This window comes from Hippocampus bargibanti, linkage group LG19 (assembly GCF_051943395.1).
Source record: "Hippocampus bargibanti isolate YZ-2025 linkage group LG19, ASM5194339v1, whole genome shotgun sequence".
Taxonomy (NCBI): domain Eukaryota; kingdom Metazoa; phylum Chordata; class Actinopteri; order Syngnathiformes; family Syngnathidae; genus Hippocampus; species Hippocampus bargibanti.
The window spans coordinates 162,915-179,942 of NC_142752.1; the positions used below are offsets into that span (position 1 = coordinate 162,915).

General features: G+C 63.5%; 4 protein-coding genes across 9 annotated transcripts; 2 read left to right on the top strand and 2 right to left on the bottom strand.

Annotated features, from left to right (window-relative positions):
* The first annotated feature begins 166 nt into the window (after window positions 1–166).
* Window positions 167–4,715, top strand: acss1 (acyl-CoA synthetase short chain family member 1). The gene is made up of 14 exons (XM_089021833.1): window positions 167–458; window positions 791–887; window positions 953–1,152; window positions 2,084–2,259; window positions 2,320–2,472; window positions 2,679–2,826; window positions 2,901–3,038; window positions 3,134–3,226; window positions 3,292–3,404; window positions 3,484–3,610; window positions 3,669–3,796; window positions 3,878–3,941; window positions 4,007–4,122; window positions 4,204–4,715. The coding sequence occupies exons 1-14, from the start codon at window positions 179–181 to the stop codon at window positions 4,369–4,371; spliced, it is 2,001 nt and encodes a 666-aa protein (XP_088877959.1). The 5' UTR covers window positions 167–178; the 3' UTR covers window positions 4,372–4,715.
* Window positions 4,405–8,639, bottom strand: abcd4 (ATP binding cassette subfamily D member 4). Of its 4 annotated transcripts, XM_089021836.1 has the most exons (19): window positions 8,420–8,626; window positions 8,229–8,347; window positions 7,699–7,826; window positions 7,407–7,546; window positions 7,201–7,317; window positions 7,012–7,137; window positions 6,773–6,823; window positions 6,597–6,691; window positions 6,347–6,468; window positions 6,136–6,227; window positions 5,985–6,074; window positions 5,698–5,903; window positions 5,522–5,613; window positions 5,424–5,460; window positions 5,295–5,344; window positions 5,164–5,216; window positions 4,988–5,064; window positions 4,793–4,908; window positions 4,405–4,596 (listed from the first exon to the last, which is right to left on the bottom strand). In XM_089021836.1, exons 1-19 carry the CDS (start codon window positions 8,461–8,463, stop codon window positions 4,501–4,503), a joined length of 1,851 nt encoding a protein of 616 aa, XP_088877962.1. In that variant the 5' UTR covers window positions 8,464–8,626; the 3' UTR covers window positions 4,405–4,500. The 4 variants fall into 4 exon arrangements, 3 of the variants coding, with proteins under 3 accessions (XP_088877962.1, XP_088877961.1, XP_088877963.1); XM_089021835.1 differs by having other exon boundaries at window positions 7,012–7,317; window positions 7,407–7,578; window positions 7,699–7,821; window positions 8,420–8,631; XR_016118437.1 differs by lacking the exon at window positions 4,988–5,064 and having other exon boundaries at window positions 4,793–4,987; window positions 5,065–5,216; window positions 7,012–7,317; ... (1 more) ...; window positions 7,699–7,821; window positions 8,420–8,639.
* Window positions 8,640–8,741: 102 nt separating this feature from the next.
* On the bottom strand, window positions 8,742–10,930 carry LOC148883364 (sphingosine-1-phosphate phosphatase 1-like). The gene is made up of 3 exons (XM_089021841.1): window positions 10,307–10,930; window positions 9,815–9,904; window positions 8,742–9,688 (listed from the first exon to the last, which is right to left on the bottom strand). The coding sequence occupies exons 1-3, from the start codon at window positions 10,898–10,900 to the stop codon at window positions 9,167–9,169; spliced, it is 1,206 nt and encodes a 401-aa protein (XP_088877967.1). The 5' UTR covers window positions 10,901–10,930; the 3' UTR covers window positions 8,742–9,166.
* LOC148883365 (voltage-gated delayed rectifier potassium channel KCNH5-like) lies at window positions 10,916–16,942 on the top strand. 3 transcript variants are annotated; one of them, XM_089021825.1, is made up of 12 exons: window positions 10,916–11,054; window positions 11,179–11,497; window positions 12,025–12,148; window positions 12,260–12,366; window positions 12,440–12,568; window positions 13,040–13,155; window positions 13,222–13,716; window positions 13,817–14,246; window positions 14,871–15,070; window positions 15,132–15,384; window positions 15,458–15,654; window positions 15,873–16,942. In XM_089021825.1, the coding sequence occupies exons 2-12, from the start codon at window positions 11,425–11,427 to the stop codon at window positions 16,653–16,655; spliced, it is 2,907 nt and encodes a 968-aa protein (XP_088877951.1). In that variant the 5' UTR covers window positions 10,916–11,054; window positions 11,179–11,424; the 3' UTR covers window positions 16,656–16,942. The 3 variants fall into 3 exon arrangements, with proteins under 3 accessions (XP_088877951.1, XP_088877948.1, XP_088877949.1); XM_089021822.1 differs by having other exon boundaries at window positions 13,040–13,716; XM_089021823.1 differs by lacking the exon at window positions 11,179–11,497 and having other exon boundaries at window positions 10,923–11,054; window positions 13,040–13,716.
* Window positions 16,943–17,028: the final 86 nt, after the last annotated feature.

A 17,028-nucleotide genomic window follows, 5' to 3' on the forward strand; every position in this document is an offset into this window, starting at 1 on the left:
GTAAGCGAGGGGGAGGGGTCGGTTGCGTTCCGGCTGCTGCCGATGAGGGCGGACGAGGGGCGTTGTGGTTCCGCCTCCGTTCCCAGTCCGGCCCCCCCCACTCGCGCTTCCTCGGCCTCGGGTGTCACATTCCCACCGAGCTCGCATTCCGCCGCGTCGTCCGTCCACCAGCCCAGCGATGTGGCTCTCCCGCCGGTGCGTCGATGTCGCCGCCGCCGCCCTCGGCCGGAGGTGGCGGAGCCGCGCGGCCTGGGCCCCCCTGCCCGAGGCCGCGGACTTCCGGGACCTGCGGGACCCGGCGGGGCTCCACGAGTTCTCCGTGGCCAGCAACGAGACCTTCTGGGCGGCGGCGGCGCGCCGGCGCCTGGACTGGATCCGCCCGTTCGGCAGGGTCCTCGACTGCGACCTGGAGCGGGGCCACGTCAGCTGGTTTCAAGGAGGACGCCTCAACGTCTCCGGTAAGCCTTGCGCCCGGGTTGGAGGCGCGTATGCGTGCGCCAGAGCAAATACACTGTCCTGGTGGCTGTTTTAAAACCCATTCGACAAGGCTGTCGAGCAAAACATTGAAAAAGGGCAGTTTTTTTCTTTTTTTTTGGGGGGGGGCAACGTTCCACAGGATGTTAACTCAGCACGCTTTTTTCTTGTTTCCTGGAACTGGCCCCTCCAGTTATGTAAGCGCTGCCGCTTCAGATCAGTGTTGCATGGCCAACGTCTGGCACCTGTCTGACCGGGACCATTCTGACCCCCCCCCCCCCCCCCCCCCCCCCCCGTCCTTTCAATATGACCGCAGTCAATTGCCTGGATCGCCACGTGCGCAGCAGCCCGGAGAAGGTGGCCCTCATCTGGGAAAGGGACGAACCCGGAACCCAAGTCCAGGTGACCTACAGGTCAGTTGTCAAGTGCGCCGCATTAGCGGGGGGGCCGCCAGGGACGACCCTGCGGTTGCCGACAGGGAGCTCCTGGAGACCACCTGCCGCGCCGGGAACCTGTTGAGGCGGCGCGGCGTCAAGAAGGGCGACTGCGTCACCATCTACATGCCGCCGTGCCCGCTGGCCGTGGCGTCCATGCTGGCCTGCGCCCGCATCGGCGCCGCCCACAACGTGGTCTTTGCGGGCTTCAGCGCCGAGGCCCTGGCCGAGCGGATCCGAGACGGTGAGGGGGCGTCCTCTTTCGGAGCAATTTTACCCGCGTATTCGGACGGGAGACTCGCGGCGCCGCGCGCGTTGGCTGACGGAGGTCCTCGCCGAGTCGGGCGCCGCTCGCCGCTTTGACGCCGGTCCCCTCGACACCTCGCCGGACGCTTTGGCTTTTGGACTCGCTGCCAATAAGAGGCGGCAAGTAGATGCGGGTGTAAACCCTCCCCGTCGCCGGGTCGTGGAGTCGTTTGTCATTGGGGACACCCAAACAGTCATGGCTTGACATCAAGGTGAAGAAGGTGCACTGCTCACGCCTGCGCGCCTGCGAAAAAAAAGGGATCCTTGAGTTTTCAAGCAATGCCGATGTCGTACGCGCCCCCTCCCGCATGGAACCAAAGCTTCATAGCGGAGATAAGAGATAACAATTTGTTTTTATTGCGGCCACAGCCGGGGAATTTCTGTGTCTTCAATGCAAAAGTACAGAAACTTTGCACCCGCGTGGGAGAAGAGATAAAGGTCAATCCGAACGACTCTATTAAAAGGTCAAAAAAAATATGGTTTCCTTCAAGTCGTGCTGAATTCCCGTCAAAAGCCAAAGTGTCGATGTCAAGCGTCTCCTTGGGAGCGTGTGTAGCAAACAAGAGGGATGAGGGCGCGGCCATCGGCGAGCGCACCTCTGCCGGGTCCAGAGGTCGATTGGGGTCAGGGTTTCCCTCGCCGCACTTTCAAACTTTCCGTGCGAAATGCCGCGGCGGCGTCCTTCCGCACGCACCTTGCGCCTGCCGACCAGGAGAGAAAACACTCAAAATGGCCCCGAGGACGGCCTCGCTCGCAGTCCATTGCAACGGCAGCAAAGTCGCGTATGCTAACGTAGCGACTGCGCGCCGGACCAGAGCGCCGCTAGCATCGGGCTAATCCCCCGTGGCCGGGCTCTGTCCCCCTTTCAGCCCGGTCCAGTACGGTGATCACCGTCAACGAGAGCGTGAGGGGCGGCAAGGTGACCCGCCTGAAGGACACCGTGGACGCGGCGGTGCGCGGCTGTCCCACGGTGCGCCAGGTGTTTGTGGCCAGCAGGACGGACGCGCCCGCGGCGGCCACGCCCAAGGACGTCGCCATGGAGGAGGTGAGAGGACCCCCGAGCCAACCCGCGACTCCGGCCCACTCGGCGCTCGGTCCCTCGCAGGAGATGATGTCGGAGGACGCGGTCTGCGAGCCGGCCCCCATGGACAGCGAGGACGTCCTGTTCCTGCTCTACACCTCGGGCAGTACCGGGAAGCCCAAAGGCCTGGTCCACACGCAGGCCGGCTACCTGCTGTACGCCGCGCTCACGCACAAGGTAACTTGTCGTTTCGCTCACCCGGCGGCGCCCGATCGATGTTCCGTCAAAACGCCGGCCCCCTTTCCACGGACCGCCTCCTCGCCGGTCGTTGTCCGGCAGCGTCTCCTGTCAGTGGGACATGAATGCAGAGCGCGATGCCAAACCCGGTGACGCGCCCTCGCCGACCTCTTACCGTGCGTTGTGTTGCGCGGCTCCCGCCACAGTACGTCTTTGACTACCGCGACGGAGATGTCTTTGGCTGCGTGGCGGACATCGGTTGGATCACAGGACACAGTTACGTCGTGTACGGTCCCCTGGCCAACGGGGCCACCAGCGTCCTCTTTGAGAGCACGCCCGTTTATCCGGACCCCGGTAGGGAAGCCGACGCCCGCATCCCGGCCCAAACCCAAAGAGACGTCAGCAAAAGTGCCCCCTGTTGTCGGCAGGGAGGTACTGGGAGATGGTGGAGCGTCTGAAAATCAACCAGTTTTACGGCGCCCCCACGGCCATCCGCCTGCTGCTCAAGTACGGCGACCAGTGGGTGCGCAAGTACGACCGCTCCAGTCTCAGGACGCTGGGGTCCGGTACGACCCGCGGTTGCCGAGAAGAGCCGAGCGGCGGCCCAACTGCCTGCTGGCAAAATTATTTTCTTCACCGACGGCCAATTTTCTCTGCGCAGTGGGCGAGCCCATCAACACGGAGGCGTGGGAGTGGTACCACGGCGTGGTGGGGGAGGGCCGCTGTCCCGTGGTGGACACCTGGTGGCAAACAGGTAACTGGCACGGGAGGCCGATCGGATCGGAACTCGCGACCGATCCGTTGTCGCGGCCTCCCCAGAGACGGGCGGCGTCTGCATCGCCCCGACGCCGTCGCAGCCCAACGCGGAAATCGTCCCCGGGATGGCCATGAGGCCTTTCTTTGGCATTCGGCCAGAGCTCATGGACGGCGAGGTGGGGGCCGGAGACCTCGCGCCAACGGGAGCCCCGTTTACCCCCGGCGGTGAACGGCGGCGCTCCCGTCCGCTTCCAGGGCCGCGCGGTGACATCCGATGAGGCCTCGGGGGCGCTGTGCCTGGCCCGGCCCTGGCCCGGCATGGCCCGCACCATCCGCAATGACCACCGGCGATTTGTCGACACCTACTTCAAGCCGTACCCCGGTAGGGCGCCCGCGCCGGTCGCGGAGCTCTCGTTTTGACGGCGCGTCCCCGCCCGCAGGCTACTTCTTCACCGGCGACGGCGCCCGGCGCTCCAAGGAGGGCTACTACCAGATCACGGGGCGCCTGGACGACGTCATCAACGTCAGCGGACACCGGATCGGCACGGCCGAGATCGAAGACGCCGTGGTGAGCGAGGCGACCTCACCGCCGGCACGGGCCAAAATCAGCGGCGCTCACGTCTCGGGACCATTCCGCTTTGCGTTCCAGAACCGGTGCCCCGCGGTGGCAGAGTCGGCGGTCGTGGGCTGCGCGCATGGCGTGAAGGGTCAAGGTGAGCTGCCGCGCAAGCCCCCCTCCCCCACCGCGGCTCTCTAAAGAGCGCCGCGCCCTCGGCAGGCGTGTACGCCTTTGTGGTCCTCAAGCAGGACGCCCGAGAAGACGACCTGGTCTCGCAGATCCACCGCAGCGTCTCTGACGGGATCGCCAAGTACGCCTGCCCCGACCGCATCCAGGTGGGCCGCGACGGCGGCGAGCTTCGCGTTGGCGGCGAGCTCCCCGTAGCTTCTCAACGGCGCTTTGGTGGCTTCTTGCAGTTTGTCCAACGCCTCCCCAAGACACGCTCGGGCAAGATCATGCGGCGGGTTCTGCGGAAGGTGGCGGAGGGCGACTTGGGCGGCTTGGGTGACCTCAGCACTCTGGATGACCCGGCGGCCGTGGAGGAGCTCATCCGAGGCCGCCGCGAGCTCGACGCCGGGTCGTAAACGTGCAAAAAAGGAACCTTTGGGGGGGGGGGGTCATGTTTTCATCTGCTTTTAATGAGGCTGAACAGCTGCAGGCATGGGGGGGTAGGGGGCAACTCCCGACGTCTTCAAACGGGGTCGGGGTCCGGGTCACAAGACGTCCTGGGGGAGAGCGGCCCCGCCGCCTCGTATGCGGCTCAGCTCCCAACGGCCGCCGCCGCACAGTCTGAGCCGGACGTCGTGGTGCTGCAAGACACGGACGGGCGCACGGGTTGGACGGCAGGCTGGCAGGACGGGTTCCCCCACCCCCACCCCCACCCAGGCCTTTTCGCCACCGCAATGAATAAAACGGGATTCCCACTCCATTTGGCCTTCCTGTCGCGCCAGCTGGCGTTTTCTTTTCGCCGGCTCAATCTGGACGTCAGCCGGAGACGCGGCTGACCTTTTCCAAGCTGCTGCGGTGTCCCACACTGACCAGCGTCATGCCCAGTTGCTTGCAGGTGCGGTACAGCTGCGCCTCGGCCTCCTCCGTCAAGGCGCTGGTGGCCTCGTCCAACACTGCCATTCACGCACACGGCGCCCGCGGTTGCTCGCAAGGTTCCGGCCGCTGACGAACCGGCGGCGGCCGCTCGCGTACCTGCGTATTTGGGCTGCAGGTAGAAGAGGCGGGCGAAGCACAGGCGCTGCATCTCCCCCGGCGACAGGACGTCATACCTGCCCGGCGGGGTCGTCGAGGACAAAGTCGAGAGCGCCGGCGTCAGCGCTCGTCCAAAGCGACAAGATTGCAAGGTGAGCGACAAAGACCAGCCTGACCAGTTCCAGTCCACGACGCGGTCCAGGCCGCCGGCGCGCTTCACCAGACTCGACTGCAAGGGAAACGTTGCAATTGGCCATCATCTTTCCGCCCGCCCGCCCGCCGGGTGGGGGCGCATTGCAAAACTCACCACCCCCGCCAGCTCCAGGAACTTCAGGATTCTGTCGTCGTCGACGGAGCCTGAGGGGGGTGAGCAAAAAACAAAAGTGAGGTCACCGGGCTCAGGTGATTGACGGGCGGCGAGGGCGTAACCGCTTACCCGATTCCGGGTAAATGTCCTTGAGTGGGAAGATGACCTGCGAGGAGAGCACATTGGTCATTCCGCCGTCGACGGCGGTGGGCGAGGCTTTCAAAAACCTGTTCGCGCAGCGTGCCGTCCGTCAGGTAGGGTTTTTGGGGCAGGAAGAGGGTCCCCCTGGGCCCGAAGCATGTGCTCATGCGGACAAAACCTGACGAGCGACGCAGAAAAGGTGCCCGACGGTTTTTCGGGCCTTTCCAAATCACACAGAAACCTCGCGGCGGTCCTCTCTCACCGCCGTCGGCCTCCCACAGTCTGTTGAGGACCCTCAGGAGCGACGTCTTGCCCGTGCCGGTGTTGCCCACCACCAGCAGGTGCGTGCCCTCGCCCACCGTCAGGCTCAGGTCCTCCACCAGCCGCCGGTCCGAGTCGGGGGACTTGTAGGACAGGCGCTCCAGCACAAAGGCCGTGTCCAGGGGGCCCCCGTGCGCGCCAAAGTCACTGCGCCGCCACGCAAACCCTCTTTGAAACAAGCAAACCCGCAAAGGCGGCGGCTAAGCCCGGCCGGGCGATTCCACCCGCCTGTCAAAGTTGTAGCTTTGCCCCGAGGCCGGGTCGTAGTCGCACTGCTGCCGTAGGATGTCCTCCATGGCCTCCCTCAGCTCTCCGATCCTGAGCCGAGCCGCGGGCAAATTCAGCCGGGGGGTGGGGGTTAAGCAGCGGGCGGGGCTACCTGTGGGTGTAGCCCGCCACGTCGGACAGCGTGGAGGACAAGTCGATGAGCTGCGTGAAGCCGTTGATCAGGTAGATGCACACAAAGGCGTTCTGCGGGGAGGACGCCACAAGGTCTCGCGCAAGAAGAAGCCAAAAGGGCGCCGCTGCCTCCGCAAGATGCCCCCCCCCCATTCGAACTTCTTAAGTCCTTCAAAAGAGACGGCGCGTACCCTGCTGATGAGCGCGCTGAGCTCGCCGGGCGTCAGACCGTCGTACAGCCCGCCGAAAATGGGGATGGCGATGACCACGTAGCTGAGGAAGCCACCCAGGTAGTCAAAGGTGTTGACCCCAACTAGGAAGGGGGACGAACGGGAGCTCTTCACCGCCACCGCACGCACCGGAGCCAGCTAGCTAGCTAGCCAGTTAGCCAGCTAGCGAGGCAGCTCGCCAGCCGGCGCATATGTACGCGTGCCCTCTTACTGTAAAGCCACAGCTCTTTGTTGATCAGGCTCTGCTGCGTCCGCAGCAGAGTCTGCAGCCGTCTGTCGGTCCTGGCGCGCTCCACCTTGCCGGCCCTGCAAAGGCAGCGCGTCACACGCGTAGGCTTGACGGCGCCGCGGCGGCAGGCAGGTGCGTGCGTGCGTGCGGGAGCTCGCCTGAAAAAAGCTGCCGACTCGGCGTTGACTCGGATCTGCATGTGCTTGAATCTGAAGGAGAAGGAGGAGGAAGAGGAGGACGAAGAGGAGGCCACCCCATCGGACGGACGTTAGTGCCACATTGGCGACCCCGAGGCGCCCCTTTGCGAATCTTTGGATGAGGCGCGTTTGAACTAATCGTCTGAGGCGCCCGTCGCCTGCTTTTTCAAGAGCGCGACTTGCAAATGGCGGCAAGGTACCTGAAGTCGCCCTCCAGTTTCTCCTGCTCAAACAAGGTGGCCACGATGGGGCCCATCAGGACTTTATTGGCCAGCGTGCCCACCGCAAAGTAGGCCAAGATGCTGACCGGGCCCATCCAGCCGGTGCTGAAAGCGCAACGGGGCTCAGAAAAGGGGCCGCCGCGCCCGACGCCGGCCCGACGCCGATACCTCAAGTAGCAGCGGGCGGCGTAATAGGCCAAGGTGAAGGGCGACGCCACCAGCCGAGCGGCCATGGCGCTCATCTGCTTGCAGAGCCGCTCGGCGTCCTGACTGATGCGCTGGTCCCTTGGGGGGAGGGGGGGAGGGAGGGACACCGGCGTCAGCGAGCCGGCCGGGTCAAAGCGAGACAAGGGGACGAGAGGACGGACGCTCACGGGTTGTCCATGTCCTCGCGCAGCACATTGAGCGTGTAGTAGACCCGCCCCTGAAAGTAGGACGCGTGCAGGCTCTCCGTGAGCGTCTTGCGCCACTTGACGTACATCAGGTTCTCAATGTACTGCTCCAGGCTTTTCAGCTGGGGGGGGGACAAAAAAAAGCACGCCCACCCTCGGGGATAAAGGATGCACACTGGCATTGTGACATTCACATTGAATTAACCCCCCACGCAAATAAAAGAAAAAGCGCCAGGTATGTGTGTGTGTGTGTGTGTGTGTGTGGGCTTCTTACGGTGGAGTTGAGGACGATGAGCAACATGGCGGTGAGCAGCAGGCTCTTGAAGCGCTCGCCATCCTTGTCGGCCAGCACGTTGTAGAAGCGACTGGGAAGGACGCCCACTTGGTAAATGATCAGCTGCTCTGGTTTGCGAGGGGGGGGCACCACAAAAGGCAATCACGCGTGAGTGACTGAGCCCGAGCGAGCAACTCGTTAAATCAAAAGTTCATCAAAGTCAGGGGAGGGCCAAAGGTCACATGCCGTCAAACTTGCGCCATCGCCATTTTTGCTTTTTGCAAGTAAGAATTGGATGGTCAATATTTGGACGTGATGTCAACGTTGCGATGTCTCCGCAAAGACGTGTGGACAAATTAACGGAGAAATTGCAAGGGGGAAATATTGTGTTTCTTTTTAAATGAAAAAAGAGGCATTTCCCCCATTTTTCTTGTAAAAATACGACCGCCTTCTTGCAATCGGAAGCTCTTATTTTGTTTGCGTCGACGTCACGCGAGCCGGGCTTTCAAAATGCAAAATGTAAAACGTACCAGCTAAAGTGACGCCGAGGAGCGTGGCGAACACGAGGACGCTCTGGCTGCTCCAAGACGGGAACAGAACCTTCTGGATGCCGCAGAACCTCCGCACGAACGTCCGGTCCAACTTTGGTCTAGCGCGCCGAACAAAGACAAAGCGCTCAGACGCCACTTTGGGCCAAACGTCGTCAAAGCAAAAGTCTTGCCTCGTCTCGCTTCCTCTGTCGTCCGCCTTGTGAAAAGGAGGCATGATGCCCCCCCCCCCCGAGAAAGGCGGTCGATGTGACAAACCGCCGAACCGAAGCGGGAAAATAACCGCGCCGGCGACGTTTCGGCTCCGCTTCGTCCCGATTCCAAAGAAACCAAAAGTTCGAGGGCCGTTTGGAAGCGGCCGCCGTTCGCTCCGAACCAACCCGGAAGCGCCGAGGCACCCGCGCGGGGCCGCTTTGTTGACGCGTCAAAGTAAAAGCGTCCACTTCCGCCTCGAACCGGACGTTTAGGGCTTCCGAAATAAAAGCTCGAGAGTGCTTCGAGAAGGGTAATTTTAATACAGTTGAGTGGGAGGTTGGACTTTTGTTCAACTTCTTCAGGAGAGGACATCATAATACTGCACTTTTGGAGAAATCGTCATCAATCGTCCTCGCCGCCGGCCCAAAAAAGGCGCCGCGGATCAGGCAAACGCTGACGGGGCCATTCATGGTTCGGTTCATTCTTGAGCGGAAAGACGCGAGGATAAAAAAGCAAAAACAAACAAAGCGATCAAAGTACAAAAGCGCAATCACAGATCAGGATGAAATGAAAGCAAGCGGACGCGAGATGTTGCGGCGGCCAATACTTTGGAAAGAGCCAGCCGGCGTTGCCGAAACCTCCGTTCTCTTTGCGGCCCGACGCTCGCCGCGGGTCATTTCGCACTTTGGACGGCGGCGACCCCGTCGAGCCAACGCCCGGCGGGCTCACGCCAGCCGCAGCAGCCTGAAGAGGAGCGGCACCACGCACACGCAGGTGAAGCCCACCGCGCCGTAGACCAGGTAGCGGTACGGCAGCTCCACGGCGGCGCGGCGCCTGGCCCGCCGCGCCTCGCCGGCGGGGAGCCCGGCCAGGCGGCACAGCAGCGGGACGGCCGCCGCCTTCATGAGCGTCCGGGTGAGCAGGAGGACGGCCACGCCCAGGGCGAAGCGCAGCAGGGCGCGGGCCAGCGGCGGCCGGGACGCCGGCGGGTCGGCCGTCAGGCCCAGCCGGAAGTTGGCGTGGGCGGCCAGGGCGGCGCCGGCCCCCGTGCCCAGCGCCTGGGCCGTGTCGCCGCGGGAGGTGCTCCACGAGTCCAGCGAGAAGGCCGCCAGGCCCAGGCCCACGTGCGACACCACGATGACCAGCGGCGCGTAGGCGTGGCGCTGGTAGAAGTCGTCGATCTTGTCCAGGCCCGGCTGGAAGAAGGCCAGCAGGAGGAGGCTGTACAGGAAGCCGCTGATCACTTCCTGCCGCGCACGCACGCAAACAACAAGCTTTGGAACGCCCGCCGTCCGAATGGGATGTTTCCGTCAAGTAGCGCTTAGCTTAATTAAGGTGCCCGTCGTGGCCCGGAAACGAGGGCTGCCGCTTACCAGAACCGAATGCATGCCCATGTAGACTCTGCTGACGCACACCAGCAGGCTCCAGCACAGCGCCACGCACAAGCCCAGCAGGAACGGGTACTGCGGGAGGAAAAAGGCACAGGAAGCGTCGGCGTCACCTTTTTGTTGCCGATGCCTTTCCTCGGAACGAACGGGCTGAACTTTGACGACAAACAGGAAGCGGCATCGCGTCTCAACCGCGACAAAGGGCTGATGACATCCGGCCACCGCATTCCAGTCTTGGACGCCGCCTGGACGGGCGGCGCCGGGCCGCTCGGGGCCAAAATATCCCCCGCGGGGCCACCGATTTGGAGGGTGGAAATGTCCTCCCCCCCCTCCCCCTCTTTCATTTCCTTCTGGATGGACAAAGTCAAGCCTTCGTTTTGAGCGTTGTTCTTGGCGTTCTACGCCTCGGCGCGGCCTGCCTTTCAAAGCGTGGACGAGACGGAACCACGACGCGGACCGGCCCCTTTTGTGCCTTACCTGCCAGCGTCCAAAGGTGAGCATGAAGAGGCAGAAGGGGACGGCGGTGCCCGTCATGGCGTGCGTGGACGGCATGCTGTATTCACAGTTGTAGAAGACCTCCACCTTGACCACGGGGGGCGAGGCGGGCCGGGACCAGCGCACCACGTCCTTGGTGGACTGGCCCACCATCAGGTTCCAGGCCCAGACCGCGATGAGCCGGCGGCCGACCAGCGCGTCCACGTTCCAAAAGAGGAAGGGGAAGAAGACGATGAAGAACATCTCGTTGCCCAGCTCCGTGCCGAAGGTGAACAGATAGAAGAGGAACTTGTTGTGGATCAGGAACTCCTGGCCCACGTCGCCGGTCAGCGAGTTTCTGCGGAGGGGCTTGGCCCTGGCGGAGGGGTGGTCGCCGCCGGCGACGTCGGGGCTCCGCTTCCGGAGGTCGGGGCGCTCGTCGTCGTCGTCGTCGTCGCCGCCGCCGGCTCTCGGCTCGCTCGCCTTCTCCGGAAACGCGGCCCGGACCCCGCAGAAGCGTTGGAAGCGCGCCACAAGGCGGGGGTCCTGCAGATAACGACACGTCTCCACAAAGGCCTCGACGACGCCCGTCGCCATGATTTCGCCTCGCGTTTGGGGGCCGCTACTGGGGCGAGCTCATGCTCGGCCTTACCCGGCGGAAAGAGAACAAATGAAAGCTTTTCCGCCGGCTCCCGCATGCGCAAACGCGAACGCCGACCGACGTGGGAGATTTGGCGAAACGGCGATCAAAGTGCGTATTTCGTCATCGAGGAGGGAGGAGGCGGGAGGAGGGGGGAGGGAGGAGGGAGGCCCGCTTGACGGAGGCCGCCGCCGCTCGTCGGATTGAAAGGCGGCGTCCTTTGCTTCCCTTCCAGCAATCGCGTCTTCTTCGGCGTTGGCTCGGCGTTTCTTCTTCCTCGATTCCGACCCGCGGTCCGCCACCTCCATCGTGCGCTCTCTGCCGAATTAACAAAGTACTACACCTTGTTCGCGGTGACGAGGAGCGTGACGCCTCGTCGCCCCGCCCCCCGGCGCCCCCTCCCCCGGAGCGCTCTTGAGTTGGGACTCGTTCAAGTTGACGCCGGCCGCCTCCGTCGGCCCTCCGCAGCCGGGACGCGACCATGCACGGGGGAAAGAGAGGCTTGGTGGCCCCGCAAAACACCTTTTTGGAGAACATCGTCCGTCGCTCCAGCGGTGAGTTGGAGTCGGCTCAAGTGGAAGCAAGCGCGCGAGCCTCGAAAAGCACCCGGAGGGCGACCGAGCCCCCAAACTGCGCACGGGCACTTTTTCGCCACTTTGGCTTCGGTTTTTCGGACAGCGGCGAGGTGGGGGCCGAAACGCGTCGTCGCCGCGCGGGCTCGCTCACTGCAACGCACGCGCACGATTTGACGAAAGGGAGCCTCGAGGCGCGGCGACACCCCCAAATAAACGCGCTTATACGCTTGTCTTGCCAACAGAACAACTTTGTTGAATCCGCGTCTACCCCCCCCCCCCCCCCGCCAATCCTGCGACCCCCCCCCAACCATCCCCGAAAGGTCCAAAGTCATTTGGGAGGAGCGCAGCCCGCGCACGCGGCGGCGTTTGTTGCTGACAACTTTTGCAGCTCCTCGTGCATTTTTCATCTCGGCCGAGGCTGAAGCAGAAACCTTCAATCCGCCACGATTAGCGTCGCTTGAAATTTTAATGCCTTTTTGCCCCCCCCCCCCCTTTAATGCGCGCAGAAAGCAGCTTCCTGCTGGGCAACGCGCAGATCGTGGAGTGGCCGGTGGTCTACAGCAACGACGGATTCTGCAAGCTGTCCGGCTACCACAGAGCTGAAGTCATGCACAGGAGCAGCACGTGCAAGTATGCCTTGGGGGGGGGAGGGGGGTCTGAGGTGGTCTGAGGTGGGGTGCACGAACGTTTGCGAGGGACGCCGGGAAAGTAACAAAGTAACGAGTCCGTTCCTCTCCCGAGCTTCATGTACGGCGACCTGACGGACCAGACGACCGTCGACAACATCCGACTGACCTTTGACAGCTACGAGCCCAACTTCTACGAGGTGCTGCTCTACACCAAAAACAGTAAGCCACCCCCCCCATCCCGCCCCCCTTTAAGACGCAGGCTCCTGACGGCGCGCGGGGGGCGGGGCGGAAGGAACGCCCATCTGGCTGTACATGCAGGTGGCGCCCATCCGCAACGAGAACGACAAGGTGGTGCTTTTCCTCTGCACCTTCCGGGACATCACGCTCTTCAAGCAGCCCATCGAGGACGAAGGCACGCGAGGTGAGCCGGGACGCCCTCTTTGTCTCGGCAGGTGGACTAAACGGGCCTTGCGCATCGTGGATTCATGACGGGGGGGGGGGGGGGGGGGGGGGGAGGAGTTCCTCGTCGGCGATCCAGAACTTGGACTCCAGGCCGAGCGCGGACCTCCGCTTGTGCGGCTCAGTGCATCCATCCTGCCCTCGGGGCCGTTTGCGTGCCGCCAATTACCCCCCCCCCCCGACCGCCATTCATGAAGCGGAAACAAGAGCGAAAGCGCGTGAGGACTCTGGCGCACGTTGACACAAGCAAAGCGAGAGCCCAACGCGCCTTCGCGACTGTCGGGCTCCCTCAAGCACTTTTCCACCTTCACAAATGGATTCTTTTCAAACGATCTCAGTGGCCATTTTTGAACACGGCATCTCCAAAAGTGAACTGGCATCTGCTGCGTGACTTCTTCGCTTTGGTTTGTTTGTGGCTTCGTTTTGGGCTCAGGGTGGACAAAGTTGGCCAGACTGACGCGGGCGCTCGCCAACAATCGCAACCTGGTCCAGCAGATGGCGCCGCTGAGCAAGACGGAGGTCAGCCGCAAGCCCTCCCGATTGGCAGAGGTGAGCGACCGCGTCCGGGGGCAGGTGGCAAAGGTCAAAGGGCGACGCGGCGATTTCGCACGCCAGGCCCTCCAGCTGGGCTCGGACATCCTCCCCCAGTACAAGCAAGAGGCGCCCAAGACGCCGCCGCACGTCATCCTGCACTACTGCACCTTCAAGACCACGTGGGACTGGGTCATCCTGGTCCTGACCTTCTACACGGCCATCGCGGTGCCCTACAACGTGTCCTTCCGCACCAGGCAGAGCAACCTGGCCTGGCTGGTGCTGGACAGCGTGGTGGACGTGATCTTCCTGGTGGACATTGCGCTCAACTTCCACACCACCTTCGTGGGCCCCGCCGGCGAGGTGGTTTCCGACGCCAGGCTGATCCGGCTCAACTACGTCAAGACCTGGTTCGTCATCGACCTGCTGTCCTGCCTGCCCTACGACATCATCAACGCCTTTGAGCATTTGGAAGAGGACTTTGGCGGCACGCCGTCGTCGTCGTCCCCGGCGGGCCTCGCGCGCGCCGCCGCCGCCTTCCATCGGAACGGCACCAGGGCGGAGGACTCGCTGCTGCCCGTAAGGGACTTTAAGTCTCGTGTGGTGGTGGGCCCAAAGTGGAGCATTGCGACTGGCCCGCCCATTCACATCTCGCTCTTTTTCCCCCACCCCCCTTCAGGGCTTGAGCAGCCTGTTCAGCTCGCTGAAGGTGATCCGCCTGCTGCGTTTGGGGCGGGTGGCGCGCAAGCTGGACCACTACCTGGAGTACGGGGCGGCGGTGCTGGTCTTGCTGGTGTGCGTCTTCGGGCTGGTGGCCCACTGGCTGGCGTGCATCTGGTACAGCATCGGCGACTACGAGGTGATCGACCGGCGCACCAACAGCATCAAGACGGACAGCTGGCTGTACCAGCTGGCGCTGAGCATCGGCGCGCCGTACCGCTTCAACGCCAGCGGCGCGGGCCGCTGGGAGGGGGGTCCCGACAAGGACACGCTCTACATCTCCTCCCTCTACTTCACCATGACCAGCCTGACCACCATCGGCTTCGGCAACATCGCGCCCACCACCGACGGCGAGAAGGTCTTCTCCGTGGCCATGATGATGGTGGGATGTAAGTACGAGCCACCTTGGCTTCTCTTTGTTTCGGGCTGGCGCCGCGGAGGGAGGGCGTCCGGGTTCGAGTCAAACAAAGGCTCTTTTTGGGAGGCTCGCCTGAAACCAGACGACGGGAGCTGGCTCATCTGGCCGTCTTTGGGCCAAAGTTTCAGCGCCTGCCGCACGGCGTCCTGTCAAGTCGGCGAGAACAACAGTGAGGCGCAGGCAAAGCGACAGCGGCCTGGGCCGCCGATCTCGGAGCGCAATTACCGCCGATAAATGTCCCGCGACGGATATGGGCCGGGGCCGAGGCCTCGCGCCCCGAGGCCTCGGCGCGGTCGGCCTCCGGCGGCGGGACGCCTCGCGACCGCTTTCCCCTCCACTGGCTCGGTCGGAGATGCCGATTGACTCTTTGAGGCCAGCGCGCTCGAGGAAGGATCGCGCCGCCGTCGGGGAGGGGGGAGAGATGCCCAAAGTCAGAGGCGGCCTGAACGGCGTTAGCCTTACTAGCGCGCTACCGTCTGTAGAAATGGGCCAAGTACGTAAGTTCAATTTGGACGGGAAAAGTCTCACGCCGGACTTACTGTTGTCATATCGGCGTTGGGGATTTTCACACCGGCGCGCGACGCGTCCCTTTCAGCGCTGCTGTACGCCACCATCTTCGGAAACGTGACCACCATCTTCCAGCAGATGTACACCAACACCAACCGCTACCACGAGATGCTGAACAACGTGCGCGACTTCCTCAAACTCTACCAGGTGCCCAAAGGCCTCAGCGAGCGCGTCATGGACTTTGTCGTCTCCACTTGGGCCATGTCGAAGGGCATCGACACAGATAAGGTAGCTTTCATCGCCGGCGCGCCGGGCCGGCCGTTGACGCGCCCCGCCCCTCCCCCCCCAGGTCTTGTCCATCTGCCCCAAAGACATGCGGGCGGACATCTGCGTGCACCTGAACCGGCGGGTGTTCGACGAGCACCCGGCCTTTCGCCTGGCGAGCGACGGCTGCCTGCGCTCGCTGGCCGCGGAGTTCCAGACGACGCACTGCGCGCCCGGCGACCTCATCTTCCACATCGGGGAGAGCGTGGACACGCTGTGCTTCGTGGTCTCCGGCTCCCTCGAAGTCATCCAGGACGACCAAGTCGTCGCCATACTGGGTGAGAAACCGGCCCGGATTTCGGGTTTCGGGTTTCCGGCGCCGTTCACGCTTTGGTCGCCGCCGCGGCGCAGGCAAAGGCGACGTGTTTGGCGACGTCTTCTGGAAAGAGAGCGGCATGGCGAGATCGTGCGCCAACGTGCGAGCGCTGACCTACTGCGACCTGCACGTGATCCGGCGAGACGCGCTGATGCGGGTGCTGGACTTTTACACGGCCTTTGCGCACTCCTTCTCGCGCAACCTCATCCTCACCTGCAACCTGCGCAAACGGGTAAGCGTTGGGTTATTTCAACTCTGCCATGGTGGGGGGGTGGGGGGGGGGGGGTTTAAGCATCATGTTGGTCGTCAGGGGAAAAGGAAGACGTGGCATTTGCTGGGCTCAACGGCAACGGAAGTGGAGCTCTGGATGGACTGCGCTTTCGCTCTTGCCTTTGGGGGGTCCCGACGGCCACCTCAGCGGGCCGAATGCTTTGCTTCCCTTTTTGGCAGGTCATCTTTCGAAAGATCGCCGACGTGAGGCGCGAGCGGACCGAGGCGGCGCTCTGCATTCCCGACGACCACCCGGTCAGAAAGCTCTTTCGGCGCTTCCGGCAGCAGAGAGACGGCCGGGCGGCGGGGGAATCGTGCCCGCACCCGCACGCCGACCGCGTGGGGGAGGGGCCGCCGCACCCGGACGCAACTCCGAGTTCGTCCGCCGACGGCGAGCGAAACTGCGGCGAGGACGCCCAGAAGCCGCCCGGCCAGGGCGCCGGGGGTTCCGCCGCCCGCCGCGCAGGCGCTCGGGGGTGGGCAAAGTTTAAAAACGCCACATCGGCCGCGCCTCCTCCTCCGCCAAGGGAGGAGCAGGAGCCGTCGGCGAGGATGGCGCCGTACAGGAAGCAAATAGCGGCCACCGAGAACCAGGCCCAGGCGGGGGGAGCCGCCGCCGCCGCCCTTCACAAAAGAGACTCGTGCCACAGCGGCATCACCAAGAGCGACCTGCGCATCGACCGATTCGGAGACTCCCGCGGCCCCCCGGAGCGGAACCCCTTCGGGCTCGCCGGCCCCGAGCGGGACCTCCCGCAGGCCGCCTCGTACGAGGCCAAGGCGGAGCTGAAGGGCGACATCCTGGCGCTGGGAGGGCGGCTCGCCGTCTTGGAGGCCCGGGTGGGCGAGGTGCTCCGGCTCCTCTCCGCCCCGAGACGACTCTCGCTCCCGCCGGCGCCGCCGACGTCCGAAAGGGACTCCGCCGTGGCCTCGCTCGGAGGCGCAAAAGACCACGGGCCTTTTTGAGGGCGACCGCTGTCCAAAAATGCGCGAGGACCACCTGGGAAGCTTTCGCCGCGTCGCTCTCCGGGCGGGCGCTGCGCCGGCTCGCCCCGATTGCTCCTGCGGCAAGGGGGGCAAAAAGGGAAAACGGCATCTGGTGTATTGGTCACAATCTACGCTCGGACTGTTTTGACGCAGGGCCTCGCATATTTCATTCCTATCTCACGGACGCATGATACATTTTTTTTCTTCAAATGTTCCACTTTGTTTTTGTCCTTCACACGCCTTGAACGACGTCTTTCATTAAATTCAAAAGGTGATCGAGTGACAAATATCTGCTTCCCTTTTAAATGAGCAAACGCGTCGTACGTTCGATCGGCCGCCAGGGCGCAGCAAA

Excerpts from the sequence above, each read along its gene's own strand:
- LOC148883365 (XM_089021822.1), top strand. The coding sequence starts at position 11,425 with ATGCACGGGGGAAAGAGAGGCTTGGTGGCCCCGCAAAACACCTTTTTG. Across the intron at positions 12,149-12,259 it reads CACAGGAGCAGCACGTGCAA|CTTCATGTACGGCGACCTGA; the intron begins GTATGCCTTGGG and ends TCCTCTCCCGAG. Across the intron at positions 12,367-12,439 it reads GCTGCTCTACACCAAAAACA|GAACGCCCATCTGGCTGTAC; the intron begins GTAAGCCACCCC and ends GCGGGGCGGAAG.
- acss1 (XM_089021833.1), top strand. The coding sequence starts at position 179 with ATGTGGCTCTCCCGCCGGTGCGTCGATGTCGCCGCCGCCGCCCTCGGC. Across the intron at positions 3,039-3,133 it reads TCTCAGGACGCTGGGGTCCG|TGGGCGAGCCCATCAACACG; the intron begins GTACGACCCGCG and ends TTCTCTGCGCAG. Across the intron at positions 3,942-4,006 it reads GCATGGCGTGAAGGGTCAAG|GCGTGTACGCCTTTGTGGTC; the intron begins GTGAGCTGCCGC and ends CGCCCTCGGCAG.
- LOC148883364 (XM_089021841.1), bottom strand. The coding sequence starts at position 10,900 with ATGGCGACGGGCGTCGTCGAGGCCTTTGTGGAGACGTGTCGTTATCTG. Across the intron at positions 9,905-10,306 it reads TCACCTTTGGACGCTGGCAG|TACCCGTTCCTGCTGGGCTT; the intron begins GTAAGGCACAAA and ends TTCCTCCCGCAG. Across the intron at positions 9,689-9,814 it reads TGGGCATGCATTCGGTTCTG|GAAGTGATCAGCGGCTTCCT; the intron begins GTAAGCGGCAGC and ends CGTGCGCGGCAG.
- abcd4 (XM_089021835.1), bottom strand. The coding sequence starts at position 8,463 with ATGCCTCCTTTTCACAAGGCGGACGACAGAGGAAGCGAGACGAG. Across the intron at positions 6,692-6,772 it reads GAGTCGGCAGCTTTTTTCAG|GGCCGGCAAGGTGGAGCGCG; the intron begins GCGAGCTCCCGC and ends CTGCCTTTGCAG. Across the intron at positions 5,217-5,294 it reads TCCTGGAGCTGGCGGGGGTG|TCGAGTCTGGTGAAGCGCGC; the intron begins GTGAGTTTTGCA and ends TTTCCCTTGCAG.